The 25,674-nt window shown below is 40.2% G+C and overlaps 1 protein-coding gene across 1 annotated transcript in view; it reads right to left on the minus strand.

Annotated features, from left to right (window-relative positions):
* Window positions 1–7,672: 7,672 nt before the first annotated feature.
* Window positions 7,673–25,674, minus strand: part of LOC147140687 (activated CDC42 kinase 1-like) — a 52,129-nt gene continuing 34,127 nt past the window's right edge. The window contains 17 exon segments of the mRNA XM_086043355.1: window positions 7,673–11,678; window positions 12,253–12,383; window positions 13,602–13,697; window positions 14,494–14,573; window positions 14,664–15,627; window positions 16,717–16,818; window positions 16,820–17,151; window positions 17,360–17,482; window positions 18,388–18,479; window positions 18,767–18,961; window positions 19,262–19,356; window positions 20,173–20,319; window positions 20,502–20,628; window positions 20,791–20,910; window positions 21,774–21,937; window positions 22,397–22,549; window positions 22,633–22,902. Of these exon segments, the coding sequence (XP_085899481.1) occupies window positions 11,672–11,678; window positions 12,253–12,383; window positions 13,602–13,697; window positions 14,494–14,573; window positions 14,664–15,627; window positions 16,717–16,818; window positions 16,820–17,151; window positions 17,360–17,482; window positions 18,388–18,479; window positions 18,767–18,961; window positions 19,262–19,356; window positions 20,173–20,319; window positions 20,502–20,628; window positions 20,791–20,910; window positions 21,774–21,937; window positions 22,397–22,549; window positions 22,633–22,902 (3,198 nt within the window). The 3' untranslated portion in view covers window positions 7,673–11,671.

Raw genomic sequence — 25,674 nt, forward strand, 5'->3', positions numbered from 1 at the left:
AGAGTTCAGATGGTGCTCTCACAAGACAAATAAGTGCGTATGCAGGAGATTTAGTTAGGTAAGCCACAGCGCAATGATTAATTGATGTTTTCAGAGTGCAGGGTTAATTTGTGTTTCAGCCCTCTTAATGACAAAATTCACACAGGCACCCTGCTCCAGTCTCACTCAGCAACACTCAGCAAGTGGTCTTGTGCTGATGGTGATCAATCCTTCCCCTACAGATCATTGATCTATAGATCTCTCCCACTGATGCCATGTAAAGCACTACACTGTAATGTTTGAAAGTTTCCATTACTAGAAGGAAGGCTCATGAGGAAGAAGTAGTACTTGAGAATGAGTACAAACGTAATTTTCGATACCATTTTGTCCTAATTAGGGTCATGGGTGAGTTGGGTCCTATTCCAGCTCGCCAGCCTAGTCAATCACAGGCCACTTATAGACAAGCATTTACGCTAACATTCACACGCATGCTTTGAGGTTATGTGAGGAGGCCGGAATACCGGGAGAAAACCAATGCAAGCATGGGGAGGATATGCAGACTACACATAGGAAGGTCTCAGTAGCTATTCGAAACCTTGAACCTCAGAACTGCAAGTCAGATATGCTAATCAATACCATGTCAGCGGCGATAAACAAGCGTAGCTGCACAATGTGCAGCTTCATTGGCAGATTAGTATATCCATTAATGCGCAGACAAGAATTGCGTGCCAATGACAACTTCATCCATAGTTGAATAACAAAGGCCATCACATTGCACTGTGTTGCTATACTGTCAGTGTCATAATTATATTTGTTGGAATACGCCAAACGGCCACGTTTCAGTGAAGCGTAACTAATGGTGAGTGGCATTTTTAATCATTTTGTTTTTATATTGGTTCTTGAATTTATGTCTTAACATGAAAATGCTTTTAATTAGAATTTTTTTAATTCTCTTTTAATTATTTTATTTCTTTTTATTGATGGATTCTTTGAAGCAGGTCGCTGATGGTGTAGACTCAGGTACAATCGCCTGAGTTGTGTGCGGGCAGCGTGGGGTCGGTTTCCACTCAGTGATTGCGTCTGTGTGTGTGTGTGCCCTGCGACTGGCTGGCGACCAGTTCAGGGTGTAGTCCGCCTTCGGTCTGTAGTCAGCTGCGATAGGCTCCAGCACCTCCCCGTAACTCTGTTCAGGATAAGCGGTGTGCAAGATGACACATGACATGATTCTTGCCTTCATTTTAGTGAGCTTTGTACACAGTCAGAGCCATTAATGCCATTGTACAAACTATGATTCATTTTTCCTTTTAATTATATATTTAGTAATGTAACATTTCTGTATTTTGCACATTCCCCGGTAAACCGGGTATCGATTTGTTAAGAATCAAAGCAAAATTAAGTAAACACATTTTCTGAATAATGAGTGAGGAGGAGTGGTTCAAAAAATGGATGGAAGAATGTATTGCTGTTGGAGCACAATGAACTCCATGTGAATGAAAAAATATTTTCTATTATTATATTATTATTGTTTGTTTCATTGCAATGATTCATTGTTTTGCATTTAATTTTCATTCTCATCTTTACATGGTTGATACAATAATGAATAATAAATTATGATTGTAGAGTAATGATTATGTTGAGTAATTAAACAGTTTGCAGATTTGTTTACATATAATATGCTGCGGTAACAAGGTCCCACTGTGATGTTCTTGACAAAAGGTTAAACATTTGGAAACTCTGACAAATTGTTCTGAAAGTGAATTTCGATTAGTTGGTAGCTGAGAAAAGTAAAAACACATGACAAAAAAAATATTGATCCAGGCTTTTGTTGACCGCGTGTACGCAGGAGTATAAAGTTTTTGGCAGATTTTTAGCCCATCCAGAGTGAAACTGAATGGCGCTTTTGTAGTCAGGACATGAAATACGATTTTTACGAGACGGATTGAAACCACGTTCGGAAGATAGTTTCATATCCGATTTGGACAGGATGAGTCTCAGTGTGAACAGCTCCAAACAATATAAATCCGTGTCGACCGTCTGTGACGTCACTCTTCGTGACGCAACAGCAGAGCGTGCCACTCAATGTGCGGAGCGATAAAGAATGGTGCACATTGAAGGAATTAAAAACAGTAGTTCGTGGAGAGAGGAGGAAACACATTGCCTTATCTGTCTGTGGATGTGGGGAGATAGTGCCATGCAATCAAAGCTCGAGGGTATGTATGTATCGAAACAAGTCCATTTATTAAAGTATCTCTTGTGTTTCTACTCTCGCAATTTTATGACGTCAAACACTACGTATGTTGGAGGACGCCTCCGTTTTATGCGTTGTTGCTACAGCAAGCTGTCAGATGGGTCAATGATGTGGCCCAGTCCGAACAGGACCAAATCCGATTTGGACACTTGCTGAAACTGTGTGGGCAGTCAGTCTAACAGGAGGAATCTGATTTAAATCAGATACGCTTGCAGTCAAATGGAAAATAATTTAATGTAGTGATTATTTTTTTTACCCTCCACATGCAGAGGAGGGGACAGGAAGGCTCTGCCTCCCCTGCCTGCCACGACTGCACGTCCCTGAGTGAGTTTACACTGCATCTGTGCTGTATCTGTGCTTGTACTATTACCTTTTTGCGTTTGCTTTTGAGTCTATTTGAGTAAAAAACGCAGTTGGTTTGCCAGGAAATAATAGAGAAAATTTGGTATCTCAAGGTACCTTCCACCCCCGCCCCCTGAGTAAAATATTGTTGTGGATAAATTGTGTGTTTGGAAACATTTATCAGTGGGAGAAGAAGGTGGCGGTAGTTAACACATTTTCACTTTGACAGCTGCAATGAGACCAATTAGAGTAAGCGGTAAACTATTCCAGCATTTAAAGTGGTCTTCTATATCTTCAACAGGTGGTATTATGGTCACTAAATAGGTCAACTAGCCTGCGGGAGAAATTAATGCCTAGATATTTTATGTTGCCAGTGCGAATAGGGATAAAAGGTTACTGTGCTTGAGAATGCCAGGGTTCGTTTGTCACTGGTAGAATATTGGATTTATTCCAGTTCATTATACAGTCAAAGATTGCAGAGAAGTTTGAAATAGTTTGGAAGAATTCCTGTTGTGAATTGGAGGTTTTTGTAAGTACAGTAATAACTCATCTGCAAATAGATTAATTTCATTTATCAGCCCAGAATCTTTTTATGCCATCATTTTGTCATATTGCTGTTGCTAGAGTTGCAATAAATATTGCAAATAAGCAAAATGGGTAGAAAGGACATCCTTGTCTGGTCCCCCGATGGAGTGTAAAACTTAGTGAGCTGATCCCATTTGTGATAATAGGAAGGTGTTTGGTGTTTTAATCTAATGGATAAACAATTGTCCAAATCCAAATTCCCACTTAATAGCACTTACTGACAAATCTCTACGGTATATGATTAAGATAAATGGTCTATGAATAATAATAATAATAATAATAATAATAATAATAATAATAATAAATGATGATGGTGATGATGATGATGATGATGATGATGACAATAATAATAAACTGTCTTTACATTTTGATGCCACTTTTGGATAATAATAATAACAATGATAATAATAAATAATAAACTGTCTTTACATTTTGATGACACTATTTTGGATCATTTTTAAATCAGTATTAATTAGTGGCTGTAACCGACATTTAGACATTTAGGTCATGTTGGATTGTTATTTGGGTTCTAATAGCAGGGTCATAGCACCTATGCCTTTGGATGTAGTTTGGGATTCCTGTTACTACTCAGTGAAATTCCAAATGATCTTCAGTTGGTCCAAGTAGTTTTGTTTTGCATTTTGTTCAAGTGTAAGGCTCATTACTGTTTGATGGGGTTTAAATCAGGGTTCTTCCTCAGCAAACTCAGCCAAGCATGCCTTTACGGACGTCGCTTTGTGCACCAGGACACAGTGATGCTGGAACAGAAATGGGCCTTCTTCAGTCTGTTCTCACACAATTGGAAGCATAGAATTGAGATAAATAATTAGGACTCGGGGGAAACATAAGGGCCCACGCTGCCCAATACGTCCATTTTCGATAGCACTTGTCCTCATTAGGGTCGCAGGTGAGCTGCAGCCAATCCCAGCTGACTTTTGAAGAGAGGCAGGATACTACTGGAGATTCAAACCCCAAACCTTGAATCTGTGAGGCATGCAAACTACTAGGTCACTTTGTTGCTTAATTTTAACCAGTTATTGGTTGATTAATTGAGATGTTTCTCTGAATCTAACTTAGTCCATGTGTATTATGACGACTTTGGATTGAGTGTGATGGAATAGAAGTGTGGGTGTTTGAAAATGAATCTTTTTCGGTATATCTGGCTGGACAACCCTAAACAATATTTTGTCAGTGTCTAAGCCAGGAAACGGTCTCAAACTCGAGGCCCGGGAGCCATTTGTGGCCCAAAGAATGATATTTTGTGGCCCCCTACTTCACATCATATTCGTGCGGAATCCAAAATGAAAACAGTCATGCCACAATGGAGCCCAACATCTTTTCATTTTGTGTCACTTTTTTTTCCCCCACTAAAAATAATTCACAAACTAGCTCCACCGTCAAGACAAAACCTTAGCCCCCTTCTGCCATGTTTGTCCACTCCGAAATCTCATTTAATCTAAAAAAAATGAATGTGGTTCATTTGTCATGTGTCGATTTTGCCGTGTGGCTGCACACTACACACGGTACGTTCAAAACTGTAACATTTCGGATGTTTTTCTAGTCATGTGTGCGGTCTCTCAGAGTTTGGAAGTCGGCGGACAGTTTTAAAACCCTGCCGTGTGAACTGGGCTTTATCTGCTCACCTAGTTTCTTGTCTCCTTCCCTTTTATTTTTTTTCTATTTGGTGAAGCAACAACAGCAACAGACATTGGCAATTTGCCCAGGGACTGTGTAATGAATGATACTGTACACACACATTCACGCATGCATCTTTCAGATGAATTGAGTCTTCCCACATGTCTAATTATTAAGGAGTTATGCAAGTGAGTGTTGGACTGGTATTTCCTCATCTTAAAAATGTTCTTGGATCATTTGAAATAAGATTGTAAAGCTCCAGAGATGCTTTAAATCAAGAATTTAAGCCTGCTTTCTCATAAATCCAGTTGGCATTTAGGCTACTGTCAGCCCTTTACCATCCCACTATAAACTGTCTAAGCAAGCAATACAATTATACAGTTTAAAGGTCAACTGATAATGAGTTGTTGAATCAATCCAAAAATAATGCATGCAGGGTCCGGGGGTGTCTTTTGGCAGAATCGCCTTACTGTATGTTGCGAAAACATCGATCGCCGACACAAATGCAAATTCGTTTGGTTTCTCACGTTTTGGAAGAAGGCGGCGCAGTATCTTAGTGGTTAGCACATCTGCCTCTCAGATCTAATTAGGTTTGGGTTTTAGTCTGGAGTTGGCATGTTTTCTGAGTGCTTGAATGAGTTTCTACAGCTCCGGCTTCCTTTCACACCACATGCATGGTCATGGACTTCAAAGTGTTCTTAGCTAAGAATGTGAGTGTGAATAGTTTTTTGTTGATGTGTGCCCTGCCATTGCCAGCGACCAGTCCAAGTTGGACCAAACCTCTCGCCCAAAGTCAGCTAGCTGGGATAGGCTTCAGTCCACCTTTGACCTCTAAGAGGAGAACCTCTAAAATATTGAGGGCCCCAAGCATGACCCACCCCCCCCCCCCCCCCGCCCCCACCCTCCCCCTCCTGCTACATCCACTGTAATAATTAATGATGGGTGCCCAGATTTTGGTGTGACACGCATGACAAGTGTTTAGAATGGAAGAATTTTATGGCAGAATCAATTTGGAACCAATGTTGGTTACTCCCACATAAGCCTTCATTGTTTCTGGGCATAGTTATACACATAAAACCCTCTCTTTTATAGCATGGTTGTTTTACTACTCCCATTGTCTCTTCACTGTTATGTCTTTTTCCACTCAAGTTTTGTTCCCAGTTGAGTTTTCATGGTCGAGTGCATGGTTTACCCTCTGAGGCAGATTGATTTGGGAGAATAGTCATGGAACCTCAGTAATCCAATTTGCTTTAACTATAGTACATGTTAGCTATTGATCCGTACAAAAGATTGACAGTTTAAAATCCGGATACTATTATTTATAGTTTAAAAATGGATTATAAAAAGGTTACCAATAACCTTACAAACTCTGTTTGCCAAAATCACTACTTTGCCCCTTCTTACTCTAATATACATGGGAGATGGTTTTTTTTAATTTATTTTTTTTGGGACATTGGACCCCAACCACAGTATTCGCAGGGAATAGGGAATGGACCAGCCCACGAATACAGATAATCCACATATTACAGACACCCATTAGAAATGCACAGGGAAAAAATATATATATGAGAAATTGGGATACACCTCTTACAATAAAAACAAAAAAGTATTACAAAAAATATATTTTTAAAAATCCACAAAGAAGCGTATCCGCAGGTGGCAAACTGAGTATGCAGGGGGCCACCTAAAAGAATCCTCATTTTTGACACTTATGTTAGAAGTACATAAACACCACAGGACTACAATTCATCAAATTACTTAAGTGTGGTAGTAGCTTGAACTTGCCAAATAGTGAGCCACTATCAGTCACTGCTTCTGACGTTCTATCAAACACATTTCCAGTGTGTAGTGAGAAATTTAGAAACAAGTTGTACTCTAATTTCGGATGATGAAACATAAAACGAATGGGGTTTGTTACCCAGTAGACAATGTTGCTCTTTTGAAGCATTTATCGCGTAATACAGTACATCACCCGCCATGCCCCAACTTGAAATAGCTCCCAGGTGTCTGAATAAAATTTATCTGACCTTCTCCCATCTAACTACACACTGCATAAAAATTTACGATAAAATGTGTTAAAGTTCACATAAAAATTACACCGTTTTAGTGGCAGCTCAGTCACGTTAAAGCCAAGTATGTTTTTTGTTACCATGACAGCTGGGAGGAGGTAGAGCATTGCAAGTAATATTGCCTCTTTAGTAACTGTGTGACTAAATGTAACAACTTTGTCAACTCATCTCAAGACTAATAACCCCTCACCCCTAAAAAAAATGCAACCAATCTAGTGACTCTTTACGGTGTTATTGGAAACTCACTCGCTCCAGAGCAGAAGATGGTCATCCCTTTGCGCGCAAGCCAACAATGGTAAACTTCAATAATAACATTATGTCTTCTTTAAATCAGTGTAGTGTGATGGCCTTGGTTATTCAACTCATTTAGATTCGGATTGAGATGTTTTCACAAAAGTAATATATTAAAGTCACACATTGTATTCTTAAAAATTTGATTTAAAAAAAAGCATCTAAAGAAATTGTGGCTCTTTAATTTACAGTACTAGAGGGTTCAAATGTTTGCAGCATATATTGGGTACCATCAAATGCTCACCTGCATGTTTCAAGATGCTCTAATCCTGGTTATTATTAGACTAACTGCAGCTTCATTTAACACAGGCTGGGATCGTCAACTGTGCTGTTGTCTAATTTTAGTAATTAGCTCCATGAGTGATGATTGAGTGGGATTTACAACAACAACAACAACAGCAACAACAACAAATAATCCAGGCAGCATGATATATCAATAAAGCAATAAATTCATTTTACACACGGATCAAAGATGACTCAGAGGAAGGAAACGAGAGAAAAAAAAATTCATGAACTGGGAAAAGAGGTGGAAAATAATTAATTCTTTAGTAAAAAATACATAAATTCGGCAGCATTAACTTTCATGAACATTTCCATCAGCCCAGGAGCAGAAAAAAAAAAAAAACATCTGTTCAGTTGGCATACACGAAAAAAAAAACTGAAGAGCAAATACATACGGGTAAAAATGAGGCAGAAATGGCAAGTGTGAGGGGAGAGAGAAAAAACCCAGCAAAAACAATATCAAAGACATTAAAAATATGCATAACATAATTTACATAACAGAGTTGTTAAAGATCAGTGTCACTTGGGGTTGATCACACCACAAGGTTCGTCTCAGTCCTTCAAACACGTCTACAGCAGCTCGGTTTCAAGACAAACAAAATCACCAACATACTGTGGAGGCCACCAAGACATTAGGCAGGTGCGAAATCTGTGTGCAAAAAGGACAACTTCCTTCTTTTCAGGAAGGGAAAACTTGCTACTCCAAATGCTTGACGCTGAAAATGGTGTCTAACACTTTTTCCTTCTTCCCATGCCTCTCAGAAGAGATAATGAACTAAGCTCTAAATTGCCCACGGCGTGACACTAATGGATGTGCACGTTCGAGCATACGGTTTCTACAGCAGCCTTATTGCACATGAGAGAATGTCTTTACTGACTCTTGTCATCCAAAATAAGCACATTCTATTTTTAAATATATTCTGAACACATCTTGAAGCCTGGTAGCCATTGCAAGCGACTTGTGGCTAAAGTTTGCCAAAACAGCACTCAGTGTCACATTTTGTTTGTGGACATGTCGGAAGCGGGTTGAAGCAAAGGTGGCCTGAATATGGCACAATATATGTGATTGTACACATTTGAAAATGATTATTTGGAGATGGCAACTAGTGGTGCTCCGATCGATCAGCCACCGATTGTGATGGGCTGATTTCCGTAGAAAAATGTGTGATCGGCTTATGTCGTTCAATGCCACTCATTGCTGATCACAAAAAAACGATTACCTGCAGCTCGTACTTGGAAGACTGCCAAGCCAGTAACAGAATCATAATATATGTTTTGAAATAATCTCCTGTTTTTGCATAATGAAGGGATGGAAATTGGGAATGTTTTTTCCCTTTTAAATTTGATTCTTCAATCAATAGAAAAAAAAACTTGACAGATTGATTAATTAAATCGTTTTTGAGCAGCTCTAAAATAAAAAAAAATGTGTGGCTAATCCATGTGATGGCATGGTGGCATGAAACCCTGATCGGAACACCTCTAACATATCGAAGGGTCTCTGTCAAAGGACGATGCAGGCATATTGTTTGTGTTTTGCTGACCACATGAAAGTGAATTTTAGAATCCCAAAGTACTCTAGAATCTCTTTTATTTCCTTTTCTCTTTGAACAAAAAGCCCAAATATTTTACACGTGGATTGAGTTGCGATAACTCATTGTTAAGGGATTTGATTGAAAAATAAATCAGAGGTTTCATCATATAAATTGATGACGACCACAAGACAGAGTGGATATAAAAAGTCTACACACCCCTATTCAAATTCCATGAGGCCACAATAAATCCTTTCAAAACTTTTTCCGCCAGTAATGTGACCTATAACCTGTACAACTCAAATAACAGAAAAACATAACTTTATAAGAACACACACCTGCCACTATTTAAAGTACAATGGACCATGGATTGTACTGTACAAATATGAAAAAGAAAAAAATTGAAAGCCTAAAAAAAAACAAGAAAAAAGCTGAAATGTATTTGGGGTTAATCAGAGGAACTCTTAATGTCGAAAGACTCCCTTTTAACGAGAGTTGGTATGGGTCTGGTTAATGGCAATTCTGAACCACATCTCAGTTATGAGGGTGTGCATACTTTTCCAAACACACTATCTACATTGTTTATCTGTACTTCTCTTGAACAGGTTAAAGGTCAGGATCAAAGCGGAAACGTTTTAAAATGATATATCTTGATGTCAATTTTAAATCACAAAAAAATGTAAACTGTAAAAAACACAACTTGGATTTTAATTCAAGTTGGAACAACTTCAAAATGAAATTTTTTGACATTTATGGCAACGATGTTAGTTAGCACACCAAAACAAGCAAGTTGTTTGCACCAAAACAATTTGCTGAGTCTTTTTAAGTTGGGGGACAATACAAGGGACAATTAGTCCAGTAAACTCTTATTTTGTTGTTGAAAATAGGGAAAGCCAATTGTCACATTAGCATACATATTTTGCTGAATTGCCTAATTTAAATTTCAATTTAAATAAACTAATTTTATTGAAGATTGTTGCCTCAAATTTTGGAGTTTGCTTGATTATTACTTTTTTTCTATTTTGTTTATTCGTTTATTGCACAGTGTGGCATTTGAACTAAGGTGTGTACCAGTTGTGGTTTGAAGTAAAGGGAGGGCATAAATAACACTGTCACCATTATTAGCTAATATTGGGTGTGCATAGTTCCAGCAGACTTGGCAGATAAAAAACCTTTCGAATAAACTTTTGGGAGCTCATTATAAGAAGTGAATTCTTTGACCACCATCTTAACTTGAAATCAAAACCAATGCACTCATATAATAGTGCCCTGGCTGCAGTTAAGCTCTTTGTTTTGATGTGGCTTTTAATGCTTTTTTTTTTTTTTTTTTTTGCTCAATTTCACTTTCCTGTGCAGGAGTTCAGCAGCCAGTGTTCATAATGCTGTCCCTGTGCCTTTTTATAACACTAAACAAGGCGATGTATTTCTTGTACAGTTGTGACCTGCACACAGGAATAAATATTCAACGATTGAAGGGTACAGTTTGACTCTTTGAAATTTGGCTCAACACCAAATTGATTGCAAGTGCCAATGCATATCCTGTGGAGGAGGTTGGCTTTTAAACTATGCAGGCAGTCACTTTCAACTTTTTGAGTTCAATTGAGACTAAACAAATTGCACTTTTTAATGGTCTTTTGGCAAAGTGGGAAGGTGTGAGGAAAGTTATGTGTATGTGTGCTGTCCAATTCATTATCACCTTGCACATTCCCTTCCAACTGGACTTTTTAATGACTTGAAGAAAAGACCAGAGTATGTCACTCCAGTAATTGCATTAATATAAGAGTCTGACAAGAGTTTGACACACAAACATAACAGTGTCAGAAAAGTAGGACAAGTCATAAAAATTCTTAATAAGTGGCGCAATATCTGGCTGGTCCAAATATGACACCGATTTTTTTTTTTCAGGAGGAGCTGGAATTTTGTGCTATAAACACACCAATACCAATGAAGTTGGGACATTGTGTAAAATATAATGAAAAACAGAATACAACTTGCATTCAATTGAAAACACTACAAAGACAAAATACTTAATGTTCAAACTGATGAAACTGTTGTTGTGAAACTATTCTCTCATTTTGAATTTGATGCCTGCAACACGTTCCAAAACAAGCCATGTGAGCTCAGGAGCCCTTCGGAAAAAACATTGTTGACACGGTTCATTGCTCCCTGTACAAATTCAAGTTAAAACTCTACAAAGCGAAAAAGATGCTTTACATCAACAAGCCCCAAAAATGCGGCCGGCTTCCATGGACCCGAGCGCATCTGAGATGGAGTGACGCAAAGTGAAAGTGTCCTGTGGTCTGATGAGTCCACATTTCAAATTGTTTTTGGAAATCATGGGTGTGGGAGAGTAAGTAAGTAAGAAAGATGATGGTGGTAAATTTGCCCTTTCTCAGCTTTCTTTGGAATGTGGGGCAGGCATCAAAGTCAAAATTTGTGAATATTTGCAGGAAAAAATATCAGTTTGAACATTAAATAGCTTGACTTTGTAGTGTGTTCAATTACGTATAGGTTGAAAATGATTAGCAAATCAGTGTATTATGTTCTTATTTACGTTTTATACAATGCCCCAACTTTATTGGAATTGAAGTTTGTATTTGAGTGAGCTGTGCTTTCATACTCCAGTCACAATCTGAAGGGTCACACAGGATGGTCCAGAGATGTTTTATTGAGGATGTTCCAAACAGAGCTCTGCAACCTCAGCGGTTTTCTTACAACCTGCAAAAATGAGGAAACTTTGAATTAGGAAAAAAAAACACTGAAATTAAATACACAAATCAAAGCTCACTTCAATGCAAGTCATATCACCTCGACCAAAAACCGTCAGACTTTACTTTTGATACAGCATAAAGATTACAATGGGACAAAACCCTAACCCTTTTCTGTATGATCCTTTCCATTTTTCCCGATAACAAAATAAAATAACCAACAATAATGGCACTCTACCAAGGACAAACTACTGTGTCCTAAACATGCACACGTTTCATACTCATTTGTTAGCTAGGTACGATGTCTAGGTGGTTAGGGCCACTAGAAACTTTGTCCTTCTATGGCTGAAGTTTGCATTATGTGTGTATGTGAAGAGCAACATAGGCAACAATTTTATATTAGACAGGGCTTTGTGGCTTGTGCACAAAACAGGTTACATAAGGTTTTCAAAGAGTAACAGACAACAGGTTCCAAAAAAAAAAAACCTGTCAAAATGTGAATTTGCAATTGGCGAATCACAGATATGTGGGGAAAAAAACTATACACACATAGCTAAACTTGCAATGAGCAAAGTGAACCGTACCTCTGTTGTGTTGTGGACCCGTAGTCGTCCAACATCTGAGTGCCGGCCACCTCCAGGTTCCAATCACACATCTCCAGCAGCTTTAGACACTCAGGCCTGCTCCTCAGACCCACGCGAAACAACTGCTCCACCTACGGGCAGAATTTGGGGGAGGAAGAGAGGATGCTTTTTATAGTACGAGAATGAAAATGGAAGTATTCTTTTGCTTGCAGCACATCTCAAAACTGTTTAGTCCAAATACACGACAATTGTTTGGATTGAATCCGAAGCCCCTTGATGGCCTTTCTGTTTATCCTCTAAGTTTTTTGCTGGTTATTAAGAAACATTGAATTGCTCCCTTGAGTCTTTCAGCAGCCATACATACCTCTCATTTACAGTAAGCAAACTGCACAGCAGTCGCTGACAACATGAGAGGAGGGAGCGGCAGAAATATTTACAACCTTTTCATCACAGCCGCAATGGGCTAATTTTCCCGGCAGGATCAACAAAGCCCTGTTATAGCCTAAGAGGAATCCATTTAGAAAAAAATGGCAAACATCAGCTTTCAATGACTACTTGTTTGCTTGTTACAGTTGCTGTACATAAAAATGTTAGTACTCAGAATGGCGCAAGACTTGACCTGGAATGCAGCAAACTGGATCTCTGCGGAGCAGCGAAACACTTTACCACTCAGGATTGCAGTTCCCTCACTGCGTCACAAATACTACCTCTATTACAAAGAGCCTTTATTTTTGATGGATTATAATGATTCTACAATATACTTGCGGACAGTTGTTAAAAAGTTTTAAATCTTTTGTTTTGATGTGGGAACTTTAACTCCATAGATAGGACCAATAATTTATGTCTAGGACGTTAATGATATTTCCCTTGGTTTTCTGAAAATATAGCAGTCAATCATGTCAATTGATGGACAGCAAAACATTAAACAGACTGAATGATGACAGCTACACTCTTGAAGAAAAGGATAAAAAGAAGAAAAAGATGGAAGCATGAGTCATTCACTGTCAATGACGTATCAGGAGTCAGGGCACACCCCTCACATTATTACACACAAAATTATGAAGATGATTGGTAATATTGCCCGCTGAATGGAGAGGACAGATGATTGAATAAGCATGCAAGGAAAGGGGAAATTTAGAAGAAGAAAAAAAAGTGATCATTTTTGATTATCTGGTTTGTTGATACATTTCAGATATGGCGTAAGGAAATATGTCGTAGTAATTGGAGAACTCAAATCTTTTTTTGCTTTGTCGATGTGGGATCAGAGGATTACCCACAACTTCAGCAATTAGCTTTTGTTTTCATAACATGAAAATTCTGTATTGCATATTATTAATACATGTTCTTACCTTCAGGTAATGCACAGATTTTTCAATATTCCAGTTGTGGTTATGGAGGGCAATTTGGCACTCTTCTATCGTCACACCGTGAACTGCCTCCTGCACCTGTGTGACAAAGTAACACAGCCGAATCAAGAATGTGAAACTAATCAATCACATCAAGACACTTTTGACACAATAACACATTAATAAAATAGTCTGCTAGCGATAACTAAAGTTTCGTGATTAGAGTTGCACCAAGTTTTTGATTAACAAAGAATTCTGATTAATATCGCGTTTGTGAAATATTTACGAATTAAGCAGCAAAATCCACCCGTTTTTAGCCATCTCAAGGGGCGGCCATTTTGCCACTTGCTGTCAACTAAAAATGACATCACATTTGCTCAGGGTCTCAGGTAACAACCAATCACGACTGACTCAGCTTGCGAATGTCACATGACCACACTGTTATTACTTCATCTTTAATACTGTAATATCCATCCATTATCTGATCCACTTATCCTCACGAGGGTCACGGGTGTGCTGGAGCCTGTCGCAACTGTCTTCGGGCAGCAAGAAGGGTACACCCTGAACTATTATAAATATAGTACAGTATTCATCACTGCACTAAACAACCATGAGCAGGGAATAGTTGTGATCTTTGATCCCTGAAGTAAGACTATCAATTGACAGTTACTTATCATTACTGTACTAAAATGCATCGAGCATAACATGACTACTCAATATGAGCTGTAGTACTGTACTAACACTGAAGATTAACTGTGTATTTTGCCTTTACAAAGATAAAGATCAGGTTTGATGGTCAGACAGGTATTCAATAATACAGTAATATGTTCGTTATTGGCTTTGTCACTCATTTTCAATGGCAAGCAAATACTTTGTACATCTTTAATATTATTACCACTTTGACTCTGTCAGCTGAGTTTTCCAATCCGTCTGTCCTGGGACAGTAAGCGGTGCCTGCTGGTGCTGTCAAACGTTCTGCACAAATACCAGAGAGACTAACTGATGTCTTCATTCCCGTACGTGGTCCAAGATTGCTGTTGGAGGAGAAATTAGTCTTCAGCTCACCCAGTGGGACGATCCCCTGTCCCTGGGCCTGCCCCTGCAAAGTGCTGAGCACCATTGGTCGGACCGTAGCGGTGTTAGCTTGCCGCATGCGTCTGTCCTCCACAGTGCTGACAGTCAGGCTCTCGGCCTCCCTAAAGAAGCGGTCGTATTTGTCAAGGTAGGGCGGCCGCTCCGGCAGAAGGTAATAGTGAGTGTTACTGACTTTTCGTCCGTCACGGACTATGGGGAGGATGCAGGGGCCCTTGTTTACAAAGTCCTTCCCCTGTGCCTGGATCACTTTGGGTGCAGCGTATTTGGGATCTGAAGCAAAGCTGTGCGTAGTAGCCATGAGTTTACCTGGAGAGGTGGAGAGGTAGGAACGGTAGGTGTATGTGGAGGGGCAGGTGGTAAGGGCAACTGGCATGGTGGTGGGACTGAAAGAGTAGACTCTCTGCTGTGGGGAGCCCACCTCCAGGCCTTTGGGGCTGGGTGTCCTGGAGCCGGGTTGCGACAAAGGTTCCCTCGGAGGGATTTGCGGCGGCCGCTCCGAGCTCGAAATGTCTTCGTCGGCCTGGGTCGGCGACAGAGAGAGGTCCCTCGACCACCGTGCGGAGGAGTAGTCGCCCCTTTTAATTGGGCGGGGGGGAAGAGGGACACGAGGAGGGATCTGGGGTTTGTCCTCAGCGGAGGACAGTTGTGCCTGCAGACATGAGGCTGAACTCTGAGCTATCGGGACATTGAGCTTCCTCATGCACTCTTGCTGGAGTTCCTGGAATATTTCTGCAGACTGAGCAAATGAGGTAGTTGGGCCCTGGCTGTGCTTGCTGGGGAGAAAGAGGTTATCTTCGAGGCCTGGTTTGTCGGTAACTCCGGAGACGCGGGTCACACCCTCCACGTCCTGTTCACAGGAGAGATCCTCCTCTGGGAAATGGACATTCTTCTGCTCCTCGCTGTGCTGCTGTTCCATGCCATTGATGGAACTCACCTAAGACGAAAAAGAAAATGTATAAATGTGTATTGAAAACTGTTAATATAGTTACACTAGGGAAAACTCTAATGATACACATTTGTATACGTACTTTTTACACAGACTGCATTACTGAAGCACACTCCAATAAACAGCCCCCACACGCATGCATCGAGAAATTGAGCCAGGGGAATTCTTTTCTTCCTCAAGGGCACCTCATTAGTGCAAAGGAAGCAGACTGGCATTCTTCAACAACCAGTATAAACTGGGCATCAAGCTTAGCCCATCCAAAGTGCCAATGGACCCTTGAACACTGCCTTTGAATGTCGTGTTTTATGCACCTTTTTCTGGGGTGCTGTGTAAACATAAGTGTCAAGCGGTGACAAAGTTGGCATCTGTGAATGGATGAATGCTGATATAGTGCGGTGAAGCCCATTCATTTTCTATATTGCTTGTCCTGTGCAGCAGCCTCTACCTGCTTACTGCGGGCAAACTACATCCTGGACTAAAAATCTACTCTTATAGAATAAGGGCTATTGGGCATTTAGGTGAAATTTCAGAATGAGTATACAATGCACTATAACTCTTACAGGTGAACTACATATGACCTTCTCTCAATGTTGGAATAGTAAACAGAACAGCAAAATAGCTCAATACTTGCTATTCCCTAACAAGGAGGCACATTTTTAATTACACCGTCCACTAAGTGGGAACTGAATCCACGCTGCCTGCATGCACGTCAGGCAAGTTAAGCACTAGTTTATAGTGACTGTGGCATCCACACTCAAAACTTGCATCTCACGTCCTGCTGTGCAAAAAGCTTTTTTTTTTTTTTTTTTTTTTTGCTGTCATTGACATTACGATGACAGCTGACATTACACCAAATGCTGGCATCGTCATGCACAAATTTCTGATTCGGATATGCTGTGTCACATAAAAGACCTGACCTTTGCTTGGTGCTGTGGAAAAGGCAAAGCTGGCTAATCGCCAGGTTTTCTATTATGACTCTGACCGTAAGGCGGCTGTTATTATCATTATTTAGAAGATAACAGCTTACATGCACTTCAGTGACACTCATATGGATTGTGGTAACATGTCGGACCGCACCTCCATATCGTCTTCATCTTGGGCTACATCGTCATACGCCGGGGGTGGAGGTAAGGGCCGTGCATCCCAGTCTACGACCGGTGTGGGGTGAAGAGGACGGGGGTAACGACTTGGAGGGACTCTGAGGAGGTGTCCGGTCCAAGAGATTCTCTGCTTCCAAAGCCAGCTTTGCGAGACTGGGTATTGGAATTCCAACCACAGGTGACGGGGAGGGTGTGGGTGAGGAAAACGCTTCCCCAAAGTCAATGAGGGAAACTTCTCTCCAGGGGTAGTGGCTTGACTCAAAGGTTTTGTCAGTCCCCTGTTTGGAAGAAGAGACCCAGGCTGTTGGTCTAAGTTTGAGGCCTTTGACAGAGCTTGTTTTCCGAAGCGACAGTTTCTTCAGTCCTGCAGATGCCAAGTCCTCATCCTGATACACTGCATCGTAACAAGGCTCTAAGGAGAAACATGCAAAATAACTCATTACTTTTGTGAGACTGGAGGATGAGTTCAAACCACAAATTGTATGCATTTTTATGCATAGTGCACAGCAAGGGCACCTGATAGCAGGGTTCATTGTTGGAGAAATAGTTATGGAATGGAAAATAAAAGTAATGTTAGAGTCACTGCACAGCAAGCAGGAGAAAAAATACATGAGGTGTACCTTTGAAGAGTGGAGCTAGAAGGGAACAGAGAGGGCAGGAGCAATGGGTGAGGAGCTGCTGAGAGAAACCAGACTTACTCTTGATTACCACTGCTGGTTGAGGAGGGCGAGGAGGAGGCTCTTCTGGAAACAAAATGGAGACACCGCAGTGCAAAGAGTGGGAAGGGACAAAGGACAGCAAGTAGGTCAGAAAAGATACTCCTCAAACAAGTCAAGGGAAAAAAAAAGATTTTTCAGGGGGAATCTCAACGTCAAGAAAAAAGGATATTCAGAGTCAACTGAAAAGCAGCAATTTGACAGGACTTCTGGACATGAATATTAATATTAATATTAGGAACTTACACAGGAAAATATGATAAAGTCTTGCAGTAAGAGGAAATGTGTTCTGTAGTACATAAAACACTACTAGTAGAGTACACAGCTGGCAGTAATAAATATTTTCATCAGAAATGATCGAGTTCAAGATTTGATTTTCAAATCGCTCATTGTGTTGACTTAAAGTAAAGCAGTTCTCATTGGTTATTTATGGCTCTTTACCATAACAGCAACTATCTAACTGAGGGCTGAGTATGACCTAAAACTTTAGTAATATCAGAATCATGCATTTGGCTTTTAGGAGGTCAGATTGCTAATGCATAATAAAACATGCATTCATCAATCTTAAATACCGCTGGTTCTCATTAGGATTCCATTCACACCATTAGACAATTTAAAATCTGCATGACATGCATTTTTTGGGAATGTTGGAGGAAGTCAGATTACCCAGAGAAAACCCCCAAGCAAGGTATGTCTCCACTGTGAAGCAGACAGGCACCCTGGTGCCATACACTAAAAGATTTTTATAATTCGTACAAAAACTAATATGCTGGTATACAGAAATAGTATTATGTTGCAACAAAGTCAAACGGCACTGATGGTCAGGAATTGATCCATCACTTAATTTTCTTTCACCTAACACCGAAAAAAATCCAACCAAAAAAGGGACAGAAACGATCCTTAGAAAGTGATGGTCACGACTATTTACTCACTTTTAGCTCGCCCTGGTAGCTGAGTGGGCCGAGCTGCACCGAGGTCCAAACCAAGAACGTCAGGAGGATCCATAGGATTCCCAAGATACAAACTGGCAGGGAGGAGGGGGGGGGGGGGGCAGGGGGGATTTAGAGAGTCAGTTTAGCAAGGCCCTTAGCATAAAAAAATAAATCAAAAAAATTCAATTGTAATGAGTTACTGCCATCTACTGGTCAAAGTGTCACACTGTGACTTTATTACCGTAACTCAATTTCCTGCTATATACTACAGTATATGTAATAAGAGTATCCCTTGAGTATTGAGCATCGAGCATCATCACTTAACCTAATTCAAGTGACTGGTTAACCAAACTGCAATAAAGCAATCAGAGGTCATTACTCATCAATCCTGTCAGGGAAGCCCCAGCAGCGATGAGGGTTTGCATCTCCATGGCCTGTGTGGATGAAGCTGTTCTTGAGCGGTCGGCTGATGTCATGAGCCGACAAACCCGCTACTGATGTCACCACGTGCCTGGGAAACGGTCCCACTTTCTGAGTCCGTTTATTTTGACCTCGCCACCAATAGTTCTCGGCTCTGAAATATTAAAAAACAAATCAAAATGAAACTTAAAAGACCCATTGCTATTTTTTTTTTTATTCAAAGTGGAACATCTCTGTGAGATGCTAGAAGTATTTACCAGTAAAGTTAAATGAATAAATTCAGGCTGCATAAAAAACAGTGACATAGCCAGATTGAACCTGATTAAATTCACACTTAACAGTCATCACCTCAAATCAAACACAAGAGCAGAAAAATGACTTCAGAAGCTTGATCTACACTATACAATGCCTATTTACATGCATTAAACACCTGAAATGACAAAATGGCTCCCACCTGCCCTCAATGATTGTGATGACATCATCAATCTGGATCAGAAGCTTATCTTGCTCATCAAAATCCTGCAGCGCACACATGTCTGTCGGCATGATCTGAAACACACATATCTATTTCACACACAAATGCAAACAAGCACCACTGTATAGTAAGGCATACCCTAATGAGAGCGGCACACTGTAAAATGTCATGGTAGTTTTCACCACTAAAATTTTTATTTGAGTGAATTTATTCGTTGAGTTATACTGCAAGTTTGTCATCTTCATAAAGGGAGGCTACGCCATTTGTTTCGTTTGTGTGTATTCAACTGTGTGACTAAAGGGGAGTGTTTTTTTCAAATGGGCTTTTCCCGACTACATTTTGGTGAGAGGAAAATGCTGATGAGTTATATAAATAAATATATCATCTTATTACATTAAAAAAAATCACATCATTAAAATGAAGAAAATTAGTGGGGTGAAAAAAATTAAACGACATACTGTTTACTATGTTCTAATACACAAAGCACAATTGGGAATGAAATCTAATTCCTATGAACTAATTCAGATCCAGATCAACATCAAATCTATCATCTGCAGATGTTTTTTTTTTGCTTTTAAATTATGTTACCCTGATATTAAGCGCTTCCATTTTTTAGTTGGACCCTTTCTTGGAGACATTCACTATTTTCTTTCCTATGAAAATGTTGTTGGCAGACGTCTGCACTCTGAACGCTCTTTCTGCAAATATTTCTATAGCTACTTTAAGAAATGGCCACCAGGTGTCGTTTTACAGCTAAATTTATGTCATGAAAGTCATCAAGATTGACATTATATGTCACTTTTCTCTGGTATTGCTGAGAGTATAGATCCCCCAAGAATATAAACAAGGTGGCTACTAAAGCAGTTGCTTCCAAGCAGTTGGCACTTTACCTCAAGTAGGAACTCCCGCAGGGCTACAAAAGTAGGTCTGTCGTCTGATTTCTGCGCCCAGCACTGCAACATGACATTGTAAATATCCTGCGGACAGTCGTCTGGCTTCGGGAGGCGTTCACTTTCTTTATCGATTTTATGCAGGATCTGGGGGAAAAACAAAACGTTGTTGAATAAATGTGCCAATGTCTTGCAGTATTTACACTAGGTATTGGGTACTTTTGATCCACATTTTGATTTATATTAGGAAATAATGTATTTTTTTACAATATCTATTCCCTATTAGTATTTACTACTTGACTGAAATGCTCCTAAATGCACGTATCTACCTGGCTCCCATTGAGGCCTAACCAAGGCTCTTGGCCATGTGTGAACATCTCCCATAGAGTCACACCAAACATCCATGTGTCAGTAGCATGAGAGAAGGTTCTCGTCTTCAGGCTCTCAGGGGCGCACCTGTAGTAGAGAAAATTACTTATTTCCAATAGAATGCACACAGACTGGATGAAATGAAAAAATACAACAATTTTCTTTTAAATTATAGTCTAATAAATCGGGTCAATCCAATCTCAAAACTCATGAGCTCAGATTATTGCTTTCTCACATCAGTTCACTTACCATGCAAAGGGAACCTTCCGGTGTTCCTGCATGACGTAATGCTCATGATTGTTTGGTAGTGCCCTCATCAGGCCAAAATCGCCAATCTTCACTCTATGGGCTGATGCCAGTAAGATGTTCCTGAAGAGACATGTCACATTTTAACTCCATAGCTTTGCATCCTAAATGACAACAAAGGTGCAGTATAAGGTTCGACAGTACTGTTAACATTTCTTTAGTCATTGGTATATTCTAAAAGTGGCATGCTTTATTATCTAACAATATTTCAGTAAGTACTAGTAGTGTGTGTTTTTTTCTCAATAAAACAGTCCTGTAGCTTAGATTGTATTGCACATGTACAATAAATGCAAGTTTTCGCCATGGCATGAATGGCTGCTAGGAGACGCAATTAACTCTGACGTCATACAAAAAAACGTTAAAAAAAAAAAAAAATCAGCATCTATATGTGTAGATTAACTGGGAAAATGTGTGGTACCTAATGAGGTTTTATAAAAAAAAAAAAAATCAGCATCTATATGTGTAGATTAACTGGGAAAATGTGTGGTACCTACTGAGGTTTTATAATTGAGTTCATTATTTGCTAAAAGAATAAAGTTTATCAGTTTGACTTTGAACATTAAATATGTTGTATTTGTAGTATATTCACTTTAATATAGGTTGAACATGATTTGCAAATCATTGTATTCTGTTTTTATTTTCTAACAACGCCCCAACTTCATTGGAATTGGGTTTGTACCAGCCAGGAAGTGACTCATTTAGCCTGTGCGCCGAGTCACCCTGTAATAATCTACAAATGTCTGGGTGGGGAAGTGAGAAGCAAAGTCTATATCCATAAAATAACGTCATGTGCTATAAAAACATTTAAAAGGGAAAATACTAGCAATTAAGTACAGAGTAGATGAACACCAGCCCAAAAAAGATGTTGAGCCGCAAAGCCCGCCTGTTAAAAGCTGAATATTGAATCTTGCTGGGGTCTACCGTACCTGGCCGCCAGATCTCTGTGGATGAAGCGCCTCTGCTCCAGATAGGCCATGCCACAGGCCACCTGCACAGCATAGTGGCACAACGTGTGGATCAACACGGGGCCCTGTGGATGGGCGCACCGCAAGCGCCCCAGCAGAGAACCTAGTGGCGCGAGCTCGGTCACCTGTAGCACATGGAGACAGAGAGAATGAGAGAGAGGGATGAATGGCTGAACAAGGAGGAAAGTCAGTTTAAAACTGAAGCACATTGGAAAATTTGAGAAAGAGCATGGGCGCTCATGTTGACAAAAGTAAAGTGACAAAAACAGGAAGCCTAAAAGTAATGACATGGCTCACAAACTATTTGGCACTCGAAGGTGGCGCTGCATTGAAAAGGCAGAAATGCCAGCGGCTATTTTCGCCCCGAGTACACTTGCTCTCCTCCCTTCCTGTTTCTGCCTGCTTTCCTCCATCCTCTCATCACTCTCACACAAAGGCCTTCAGATGCCAAAGCAGATTATAATGGACTGTAAGGTCATGCTCATGTTAGGGGACTGAGTCTGACATGTATGCACACAAGTAAACGTGTCCCTATACGTTTGCATAGTCCTCCCTCTGTGGGTGCCATTCTGTGTGTGCGCTACCATCTTCATTGGGTGTGTGAGCACCACACCGTAGAGGCGAATGAGGTTCTGGTGATCCAGAGAGTGCATGGCGTTGACCTCACAGGTGAAATCCTCCAGAGCATCGGGCTGGCTGAGCACATCTATCTTCAAACACTTCACAGCTACGTTAATCTGCAAAGCGGGACAACAATGTACACCGATATAGCTTTTTGGTGCATATAGACCGCCAATGCAGAAACTAAAAGGGTCCGCACCATCTTTCCTGCAGGAGTCAGCCACTCTCCTCTCTTCACAACGCCAAAAGATCCATCCCCTAGCTTTTCAAAGAGAGTCAGGTCCTTCTCTGGGATGAGGCAGGTCAGAACCTGCTGTTGGCCATCAAGAGGAACATCTCCAGTGGGATGTGTGGCCAGGACCCCCTCCACCAGGCCCAGGGGAGGTGTGGGAGACAGTTTACGGAAGGAGGATGTGGGATGGCCCTGCTGGGGAAAGTCTCCCCCATCTGGACGCTTACCACTGAACACCTAGAGACAAATTGAGGGAGAGAGCAAAGTAAATCTTGAAATGTAAAAAGTGTACAGAAACAAGCAAAAGGAAAAATTGGATAAAGTGTATACCGGTCCTATGATTTATAGGGGAAGTCAACCCAAACCTATTTTTTTCAAGAATATGCTGTATGCAGGCCCACTAGTTGAAACATGGCATTCTGATTAATATTACGTTTGTGGAATATGAGTGAAGCAGCAAAATCCACCCGTTTTTAGCCATGTCAGGGGCGGCCATTTTGTCATTTCTGTCGACTGAAAATGATATCACAAATGCTCAGGACTAAGGTAACGACTAATCACGGCTGACCTGTTTTCTGAAGCTGAGCCGTGATTAGTCGTTACCTGAGCACTGAGCGACTGTGATGTCATTTTCAGTCGACAGAAGTGACCAAATGGCCGCCCCCAGAGATGGCTAAAAATGGGTGGATTCACTCTTATTCCACAAATGCAATATTTATCAGAATGCCTTGTTTCAACTAGTGGGCCTCCATAGAACATATTCTTGAAAAAAAATATGTTTGGGTTGAATTCCCCTTTAAAGGAGAATAATCAGCAATTTTTCACTTTTTCATCAGCGTAGCAATTGGCTGAAACCAGCAGAGGTAAAACCCTCCACCAAATGGAGCGGACCGTGTTTCCATTGTTACCGGCGCTCATACACCTCAAGTCAGTAAATGAGAACACTTTCATATGGGGACTAATTACAGCATCACACTATCATTGCTTGATAGAAAGGGAAATAAAAAAGGCAGGACTTGTGGCACAGCATAATCACAAAATCCCACAATGGACATTGAAATAACTGGGGAAAAAAGCTGACAATAAAAATCTGGCATAGCTTTACTTTTGTTTGCCATATTTTTTTTATTAATAAAACTGGCCCAAATCATCCTTTAAACCAGACAGTTACAGCAGCTGTGCATAAAAAGTAGGCCATAGTACCTATCGACAAGGACAGGAAGTTACAGTAAATCATTTGACTGCTGTGATTGCCTGAAAAGGCTATGCAAGAAAATATTAACTTTAGGGTACAATCTGGGTTTTTTTTTTTTTAATCATTCTGTTGGACTACAAAAAAATAAGACCTGATTTTCACTTATATGCAGCAAATATGCACTACTAGTTTATTTTGTCAGTTTCGACTTATTTCAAGGAATATTGTTTGTTTGTTGTTTTTTTCTTTAAAGGTAAGGTATCAACAAAAAAAGGTGAACTTTAATACAAGCAAATGAATAATGAATACACAATTGATCTGTTGTTGGATTGTTTTTGGCCCAACCTGCTGTCTATGCAGTCAGTGCATATACAGCAGCTTGCGCACAGACATGCACCTATCATGGAGGACTCAACAGGAAATTACTTAGCTGCAAGGAAGTACTCATCAGGCCAAGCACTATTAGATTAAGTAAGATGAATGTGAGCATGTGGGAGGGTTTTTAGTTCCCCTAAACTTGCTCATGTACAATATGCCTGCTGAGCAGACACACTCCGCTTAGAGCTCAAAGTGAGGATTTCATGAAAGCAACCATGGAGTTTATAGTATTTACCGGTAAGTAAAAAAAAAAAAAAAAAAGTTAAATATCATTTACCCAGCACTCACACTTACATTAAATCCCACAGCTATGCCACACTGCCCAGGTGAGACACAGAACAAACTGATATTTCGCTCAAGCATGCAAATTTGGAGGAATAATGAGATTCCCCAAAAACTCCGCACACAGAAATTGGACAATTAGAAAGATGTGTCAGTGAATCCTTGGTGCCTAACATGTTTGACTGACCAAATATAAACAGTAACAGGCGGTGTTTGGTGTCACATTCACACCGTACCAGACATGACATAATGCTGTAACCTTTTTAAAAACACCAGGGTGACACTATGTCATTTCTAACATGAGGCTGAACATTCAACATATTCTGACGATGACTGAGCAGAACTTGAAATAAGCCAAAGAAAAAAAAAAGGGAGCAGTTCTAATAATGTGTTCAGACTACAATCAAACACTGTAAAGCCATGTAGACAACCACGTGCACATGATACATAGTAGTAGTGGCTTTGAATTGGTCTACAGTGTACAGTAACCCGCTGACGATTTGCAAATCACTATTCATAAGCAGCTGAGTCATGAATTTTTCTGGAGAAATAACCTAAAAACCTCACCTACAGTATTTGCACTTATCCACTTTTTGGGGGGCTCTCTCTGTAAAACCCTACCGTGAATTTTTACAACATACAATCCAGCGTCCTCATGTTTTTTTTTTCAAAATGCAAATCATCTGTAAGCAATTTATTTTGTAAGGGTAACATTTTAAGGTAAGTTTGAAATCACAAAGCGTTTTGGGCTCATCGGGGCATATGTAGGACTTGAATTATTAATACAGGCAATTCCAAAAATTACATTTTAGGAGGGGCGTTGATTATTCACACATGTTTGCTATCTGCGTCATCATGCCTGCCATTGGCGAGGGTTCAGTGGAAATGTGTTTCTTACAGCATGTAATTTACGGAGAGACTGTCTCTTCGTGACGTTTCATGTGGCGTGTTCCCCGTGCTTGACTGTTTGCCTCTCACATGCTCATGCGCATGTGAGAATGTTTTACTTCAAACGTGCAAGATTAATAATAAATTATATAGAGGGTAGTAATTTAGTCTTCAGTACATCAAGCATGCATGCTTCAGAGTGGCAAACACAAACAGCAATGGACACCTGCTTTGAGAAGCTCTTATATGAGATGTGCCAGTTTTTC

This window comes from Filicampus tigris, chromosome 10 (genome assembly GCF_054856515.1).
Source record: "Filicampus tigris isolate MCC_2025a chromosome 10, RoL_Ftig_1.0, whole genome shotgun sequence".
NCBI classification, from domain to species: Eukaryota; Metazoa; Chordata; class Actinopteri; order Syngnathiformes; family Syngnathidae; genus Filicampus; species Filicampus tigris.